At 49.4% G+C, this 8,674-nt stretch overlaps 1 protein-coding gene across 1 annotated transcript in view; it reads right to left on the bottom strand.

The window, feature by feature from the left end:
* The window catches only part of LANCL3 (LanC like family member 3), a 95,291-nt gene extending 88,517 nt beyond the window's left edge, over positions 1-6,774 (bottom strand). Inside the window, exon 1 of the mRNA XM_007451967.1 lies at positions 5,893-6,774. Within this exon, the coding sequence (XP_007452029.1) occupies positions 5,893-6,465 (573 nt within the window). The 5' untranslated portion in view covers positions 6,466-6,774. The remainder of the gene's footprint in view (positions 1-5,892) is intronic.
* Positions 6,775-8,674: the final 1,900 nt, after the last annotated feature.

The following is an 8,674-nucleotide window of genomic DNA, read 5'->3' as shown; positions in this document are numbered from 1 at the left end:
GCTGAACCGACCCTGTAATGACCTAGCTCTACACTCCTTGTCAAGTGGGGTAACAGTGTTCCCATTATTTAGATCAGCAGTCCCCAACCTTTTTGGTGCCAGGGACCAGTTTCGTGGAAGACGCTTTCTCCATGGACAGGGTGGGGGAGGGGGAATGGTTCAGGTGGTAATGTGAGCGATGGAGAGCAGCAGATGAAGCTTCGCTCTCTCATCTGCCCGCTGCTCACCCCCTGCTGTGTGGCCCGGTTACCTGATTTAGATCACTTTCTACTGGACATTCCATTATTTGCAGCTAAAGGCATCCCGGCTTAGACAGCTGCCAACCACCTGCCTTAGGAATGAGCTAAGGACACAACTAACAATCTGGCAAAAGGTGTTTTCCTTTAATCATGGCAGTAAGATAGATTCTTTGTATTGGGTATAATTTTCTATGTGATGTTCAGAATCACTTTTGATTTTTTGTTAGTAGGTGCAAAGGGAAATAACATTGATCTCATTAAGCAGGTACTTTGTGTCAAGCACTACACTAGGCACTTTATCTAGGGTGAGTCATTGCAGCAACTTCCAGAACAGTCACCTTTGGGAAAAGAAAATCACATCTATATTTTCTCCAATCTTATTTAAACAACTTGGCATCTCCTTTCATTATGAATGCAGACCACGGACCACCTAGGAGTACTTGTGACTTTGCCACCTATAGAAATCACAGATATATTCATGTCACACTGCAGTTGTTGAAGATATCTTGAAATATCATTGACCCTCATAATACAAATGTACAATAATCCTTAGGCCCCGCTGCAAAACCTTATTGAATGTGTTAATCAAGCAGCACATATACTGCATCACACATTTTTAAAATGTTTTGGTAACTAAATGTTAATATAATTAGCTTCCTTTGTAATCCTGTGTATTTTATGCATCTAAAAATGTTCTTCTAAAAAGAGGTACTGTAGGTTTCACAAGATTTACAAAGGAGTCCTTGGCACAAAAGGGGTTTAGACCCCCTCTAATCAGCCCCCCTTGTGGCCCTTCTTAATACTGGTCAACCCATTATCTACACAGAAGACCAGGGAAATCATTTTTTGAAAGGTGAATAAGATGAAGACATTCCCCTTTCAACCTGAAACAAGTGCGAACTCCTAACTTGGACTGCCCCGGCCCTGCAGGATCTGCTTTTCCCCTGCTCACAGCTCCAACCTGGTCTCTAGCCCTCTAGCCCTTGCACACTCTGCTCCAGCTGGGCAGGCCACCTTCCTTTTCTTCCAAATCTCTAGGCAGTTTCCCACCTCGGGGGCTTTGTCCTTGCTGTCCCCTAGGCCTGGAATGCCTGCCCTTAAGGCAGCCACTTCATTCTCAGGCGTCAGTGATGAGCTAGGACATCACCTCTGCAGAGAATGCTTCCCCGCTAATGTATGCCAGGCAGCACCCCTCCCCTCTCCCGCCCCACCTGCACTTATTTCCTGTTTACCTCCTTCCAAGCCCTTCTGGCAACATAACTATATATTGATTTTTGTTCACTGCTCAATCCTGGCATCTAGCAAGGTGCCTGGCACACGTGGAAACCTGACATTCACTGAATGAATGAATGACAGACTAAGCGAAGGAGGAAGCTATTATTAATCCATTTTACAAGCGAGGAAATTAAGGCTCCAAGATGTTAAATTATTTGTCCAACGTCACCCGGGGGCAAAAGTCATTCTTTTAACTGTGGTCCATAGGCCTCCCCCTTAATGCCTCCACCATACTTTCTAACTTCCTGTTCCCTGCAACATTTCCACCAATCTGGAAAGCAGAATAGACCCAATGCAAGTATTTATGGTGTGATTTCTTAAGACTTTAGCGCTCTGTTGCTCAAGGCTATCTGCCTAACAAACCCTCTAAGCTATTTCCCTTGAGTATTTCCAGGAGGGCCAAATTAACCAAAAATAATTACCTGGATAGAGTGGTTCGTTCTGTCTGTATGTCTCTCTCTCTACATACACACTTTCTTTAATGTATGAATCTTATAAACAAATACAAATAATAAAATCAAATGTAAGGAAGAAAATTCAGAAAACCGTAAATGAAAGACGAAAAAAAATTAGATAAACCCAGGGCAAAGTTTAGTATGCAAAAATACATGTGAAAAGGTATTGTACATAAGCTATGTGGACCACAATTCTGCCATATGCTTCCTAGTAGCCAACATAAAGTGAAACACAATCAGTTACACAACTTATCCTGGAGATTTAAAAATTTCAATCAATTTCCAGGAGAAGCTCAACTCTTCCTGTTTCGAAGCCCTGACAGGAACTCCTCTTGTGGATCCTTATAAAGAAAGCATGGTAGGATATAGTGATCAGTATTCTAAGCTAAAACCTTATAAATAAATATATCAAGCTTCACAAAAGGGTTTCTTAATAGACATGGCTGGTATAATGCCGAAATCTATGCAGCACTGTATTGCGTCGCTGGTCAAAGTGTGGTCCCTGGACCAGCAGCATCAGCATCACCTGGGACCTTGTCAGAAATGCGGAACCTCAGGCCCAATCCCAGCCCTTCTGAGTCAGGATCTGTATTTTATTAACAAGATCTGCAGGTGAGGCCTATAATGTTAAAGTTTAACAAACACTGGTCTAGCGGTGAAGTTTGATTTGAGGTCAAATTTGTAAGAAACTCGTATTCATTTATTCATGCATTCAACCAATATTTACTGATATCTTGGCAGTAGGGAGTTTTTTAAAGTTTTTATTGAAACAGGAAAGGATTATTTTGAACATTAACACCAAAAGCACCACCATAAAGGAAGATATTGATAAATGGGATGCCATTAAAACTGAGCGATGAAGCAAGCCACAGAGTAGATAATATTTGCACCACCAAAACAAGGAAAGTTGAGTACCCAAATATATACCAGGCACTGTCTTAATGCTTAAGTACAGAAATAAAACAAAAACTCTCTACTCTTATGGAACTTACATTCTAATTAAGAAGACATAAACAGGGACTTGCCTGGTGGCGCAGTGCTTAAAAACCCACCTGCCAATGCAGAGGACACGGGTTCGAGCCCTGGTCCTGGAAGATCCTACATGCCACGGCGCAGTTAAGCCCGTGCGCCACACCTACTGAGCCTGCACTCTAGAGCCTGCGAGCCACAACTACTGAGCCCACGTGCCACAACTACTGCAGCCTGGGCGCCTAGAGCCTGTGCTCTGCAGCAAGAGAAGCCACCGCAGTGAGAAGCCCGCGCACCACAACGAAGACCCAACACAGCCAAAAATAAATAAATAAATTTAAAAAATAAAGTATGTTCTGTTATTTAAAAAAGAGACATAAACAAAATAAGTAAAATGAAGTAAGAAAGGGGCATAAGTCAGGGGACAGGTGGCAGTTTCAAAGAGGGTGGATAGGGAAGGCCTCATTGAGGAGCTAACTTGGACAAGGTCAGGGAGCCAACCATAAAAATAGCTAGGGGAAGAGTATTCCAAGCAGAGGGAACAGAGAGTACACACACTCTGAGACAATAAATACCTGAAACAGCAAGAAGGCTGGTCTGCTTGAAGCAGAGTGAGCAAAAAGCAGAATAGGTAAACAGGGGCCCGATCCCATGGGGCTTTGTCAGCCATTTTAAGGATCTTAGCTCTAGCGGCGAGTGAGATGAGCAGCCACTAGAGAAAAGGTAACAGGGAGCCACTGCAGGATGTTGAGCAGGGTAGTGACATAATGAAAAGTGTTTTAACAAAACCTAGGGTCTCAGAGATACATGGAATGGCTTGAGTGAGAGAAGCCAGCTCAGAGTACATATATTGCACTAATCCCAGTATAGGGTGATTCATTCATTCAGCTACTTATGAGGTGGCAAAGATGTGCCTAGTAGGGTAGGGCGGAGCTAGACTAGGGTGGTAACCGAGCCAGAGGAAAGTGAATATAAATGACATTGGAGGAAAAGAAACCCAGGACAGAATGACAGATTATAGAGAAATGACAGAAGTTCACAATTCAATTTAATCAAGGTTTATGGATCATCTACTGAGGGCAAAGCCATATGCAGGCTAGGACATGGGGGTGGGGATGGTGCAGAAAACTTGTATTTTCCCCTCAAAGGGCTTCCAGCCTGGCATGCTTAGCCTCTGCCCTGCACCTTTCAAGCCTGAACTTTTTGGGTTACCACAGCTGAGGCTGGCACTGAGACTAGCTGATTTGCTCAGGCTAAGAGATGGGTTTTGTTTTGTTTCTTTTGTTGTACTCTCAGCGCTTTTTCTATGTCCTGGGAGCAGGGGCCAGAGCACCTCAACTTGATTAGTATAAAAAGAGAGATCAGGTTTGGCAGCAGGGCAAAAGAGAGGTCTTACTAAATGTCTTTGTGGATCAGCATTGCAGACTGGCCCTGGGCCACCAGTCTTGGGGCAAGGAGTCCTTCTGATCTGTTGCCACCTGCGTAGCCTGATGGGTCTCCCACTCTGCCATTCCATTCCAGAGGAAAGCAAAGAAAGGGAAAGCAGCAAGTTTAAGGAAAACAACTGGGGGGGGTGGGGGGAAACCCGCACAATTTGAAAATTGCCTGCCACCAGACAGCAAGGTCTGAGAAGCAGATGCAAATATAATGCAAATGACATGTAAATCGCCCTGTGGCCTTCTCAAAGGTTTTATACAACTGGAAGGGCCCTTGGGAAACCGCCAGCAGATAACAGTGACTCAGAAGCAGAATGAACTATTTCAAGACAACTTTGTCACACAGCCCTTTGCTTCCCTGCTAGCACAGTGCAGTCTTTAGTAATCTTTTTTCTCACTTGAATTAACCTGCTATAAATTAAAACAAAAATCAAGCCTGCCTCTGTAGAAGTTATCTAAGTTAATTACACATTAAAAACACTGTGTGCCTTTAATTTTTCTTCAAACGCCGCTCTTGCCCAAACAGAGCCAAGTTAAATGTGTCACTTCCTCCCTAGAACAATATTTGGCTCCAGTGGGTTATGAATGAAAGTAGCTCTCTTTCAGTTCTAGTTACTATGATCCTTTGGAGGATTTTTTTTTTCCTACTCTATAGGAACTGGCACATTCTCTTCTAACATCCACAGGCTGTATTCAAAGTGAATCCGGAAAAGAAACAAACAAACAAACACCCCATATGCAGTTGTGAAATCCAATTAATTCACTTCAAGGAGCCACTGGAAAGCTGTTCATTAAGAAAACCTGCCCTGTCAAGTATGCTGTCGTCTTGACAATCCTAAAGACGCATTTGAAAATGAAAAAAACGAAAACACATTCGATTACAGTGGGGTAAAATTCTGTCTACGTTTATTTAAAAGAGGACACCCCATCAGATATGCATTTTATGAGAGCCATAAAATGAACTGAATAGAAAGCAACACAGGAAGCACATCAGACCTATAGCTGGGCAGCTATTCTGGGTTACAGACCTGGGGGTCGCAGAAGCAACTTACCTTCACCTTAATGATGGGAACAATAATAGCATAATCAGCCCCCCAAACTTCTATTATTTTCTAGTACTCTAACATTCGAGGGTGCTTCAGCTTTTGACAGGAGGGTCAAAGGAAGGGAAATCTCATTTGGATTAAAAAATATCTCACTTGAAAGGGCCTCCAGAAAACTACTGGGCAAAGAGGCTTTGGGGGAGGTGCCCCGTCCGCCGTAAAACACGAGCAAAGCGCGAAGGCTCAGAATCCCAACTGAGAGACTGAGCGTGGGTGGGGGGAGAAGAGGGAGAGGGAAAAAACCAGGAGATAAACCTGAAGAGCCTCAAGAAACGACAATGTCAGACAAAGAGTAACGAAGAGAGGTGGAGAACAGCCAGGGACGCTGTTCCCCGAGCCGCGGGTCCGGGGCAGGGAGGCGGGGCAGGGCCGGGCAGGCGGCGAGCGCCGCCTCGCGGCCGGGGCTGCCTCTTACCTCCTGGGCGAGTTTCTGCTTGAGCACGAGCGCGGCGCACAGGTAGCCCGCGCGGCCCACGAACAGCTCGTCGGAGCCGCACTCGAGGAAGGAAACCGGCGCGCAGACGGCGCACAGAGACCGGAACTTGCCCAGCGGCTGCACGTAGTCGGACCGGCCCAGGGCGTGGTACACAAGCGTGGCCACGGCGTACACGCCCGCGCCCCCGAGCAGGAAGGCGGCGCGGGTGTCGGCGTCCGGCTCGCCCCACTCCTCGGCGCGGGCGCACGCGTCGATGAGGCGCTTGGCCGAGCGCAGGTAGCGCTCCCGGGCCCCGGCGAAGAGCGGGCTCTGAGAGACGTGGTAGAGCATGTAGGCCACCCCGGCCACGCCGCCGTACAGCCCTCCCTGGCAACTGCCGGCCGCGGCCGCCGCCCCCCGGCCCTCAGCGCCGCCCCCCAGCGGGGGAAGCTCCTGGAGGATGCGCTCGATGGTGGCGGTGACCAAGGGCGCCACCGCCTCCTCGCACTGGCCCGCCAGCAGGCTGCCCTGGTAGTCATCGAAGGGGTTGGCGAAGCAGCGCTTGGTGTCCATGCTGCCGCCCGTGCCCCCCAAGGCCGGGCTGGGGTCTGCCGGAGGGCGCGCCCTGCGGTCCCGCGCACCACCTCTCGCTCTCTGAGGCACTCGGATGGCGGTGGATGCGGCCGGAATGGAGCGAGGAGGCTGAGACGGGAGGTGACAAGAGGAGGCGGGCGCGAGGAAGGAGCGCGGAGCGGATTGCCAAGTGGGGCACCGGATTGCCGCGAGGCTCCCGAGTGGCCCCGGCGAGCGCGGGGGATGCGCGTCTCGCGCTCCCCTCACAGAGGCCGCGCCCTTGCCGAACCCGCCCCCTCTTGCGCCGCCGCAGCTCGGCCGCCTCTCCTAGGGGCCGAGGTGATCTCCGGCAGGACCCACGCGGGGGCCGCGCCACTCCTCTCGCTCCGCCCCCGGCTCCTCCCCTCTCGGCGGAAGGCCAGGAACGCGCGGGACACCGATCCGGAACGCTAGGCTGGGCATACGCACACCTGGCGGGGAAGGGGAAGACCTCGAATCCCTGCAAATATAATGTAAATGATATGTAAATCGCCCTGTGGCCTTCTCAAAGGTTTTATTCAACTGGAAGGGCCCTTGGGAAACCGCCAGCAGATAACAGTGACTCAGAAGCAGAGTGAACTATTTCAAGACAACTCTGTCGCGCACAGCCCTTTGTTTCCCTGCTAGCACAGTGCAGTCTTTAGTAATCTTTTTTCTCACTTGAATTAACCTGCTATAAATTAAAACAAAAATCAAGCCTGCCTCTGTAGAAGTTATCTAAGTTAATTACACTTTAAAAACACTGTGTTCCTTTAATTTTTCTTCAAACGCCGCTCTTGGCCAAACAGAGCCAAGTTAAATGTGTCACTCCCTCCCTAGAACAATTATTTGGCTCCAGTGGGTTACTATGATCCTTTGGAGGATTTTTTTTTTTCCTACTCTATAGGAACTGGCACATTCTCTTCTAACATCCACAGGCTGTATTCAAAGTGAATCCGGAAAAGAAACAAACAAACAAACACCCCATATGCAGTTGTGAAATCCAATTAATTCACTTCAAGGAGCCACTGGAAAGCTGTTCATTAAGAAAACCTGCCCTGTCAAGTATGCTGTCGTCTTGACAATCCTAAAGACGCATTTGAAAATGAAAAAAACGAAAACACATTCGATTACAGTGGGGTAAAATTCTGTCTACGTTTATTTAAAAGAGGACACCCCATCAGATATGCATTTTATGAGAGCCATAAAATGAACTGAATAGAAAGCAACACAGGAAGCACATCAGACCTATAGCTGGGCAGCTATTCTGGGTTACAGACCTGGGGGTCGCAGAAGCAACTTACCTTCACCTTAATGATGGGAACAATAATAGCATAATCAGCCCCCCAAACTTCTATTATTTTCTAGTACTCTAACATTCGAGGGTGCTTCAGCTTTTGACAGGAGGGTCAAAGGAAGGGAAATCTCATTTGGATTAAAAAATATCTCACTTGAAAGGGCCTCCAGAAAACTACTGGGCAAAGAGGCTTTGGGGGAGGTGCCCCGTCCGCCGTAAAACACGAGCAAAGCGCGAAGGCTCAGAATCCCAACTGAGAGACTGAGCGTGGGTGGGGGGAGAAGAGGGAGAGGGAAAAAACCAGGAGATAAACCTGAAGAGCCTCAAGAAACGACAATGTCAGACAAAGAGTAACGAAGAGAGGTGGAGAACAGCCAGGGACGCTGTTCCCCGAGCCGCGGGTCCGGGGCAGGGAGGCGGGGCAGGGCCGGGCAGGCGGCGAGCGCCGCCTCGCGGCCGGGGCTGCCTCTTACCTCCTGGGCGAGTTTCTGCTTGAGCACGAGCGCGGCGCACAGGTAGCCCGCGCGGCCCACGAACAGCTCGTCGGAGCCGCACTCGAGGAAGGAAACCGGCGCGCAGACGGCGCACAGAGACCGGAACTTGCCCAGCGGCTGCACGTAGTCGGACCGGCCCAGGGCGTGGTACACAAGCGTGGCCACGGCGTACACGCCCGCGCCCCCGAGCAGGAAGGCGGCGCGGGTGTCGGCGTCCGGCTCGCCCCACTCCTCGGCGCGGGCGCACGCGTCGATGAGGCGCTTGGCCGAGCGCAGGTAGCGCTCCCGGGCCCCGGCGAAGAGCGGGCTCTGAGAGACGTGGTAGAGCATGTAGGCCACCCCGGCCACGCCGCCGTACAGCCCTCCCTGGCAACTGCCGGCCGCGGCCGCCGCCCCCCGG

The sequence above is a fragment of the Lipotes vexillifer genome, unplaced genomic scaffold (assembly GCF_000442215.2).
Source record: "Lipotes vexillifer unplaced genomic scaffold, Lipotes_vexillifer_v1.1 scaffold847, whole genome shotgun sequence".
In the NCBI taxonomy this organism is placed as follows: domain Eukaryota; kingdom Metazoa; phylum Chordata; class Mammalia; order Artiodactyla; family Lipotidae; genus Lipotes; species Lipotes vexillifer.
Note: the sequence above shows the minus strand (reverse complement) of the source record. Positions and strands in the feature narration are given on the sequence as shown.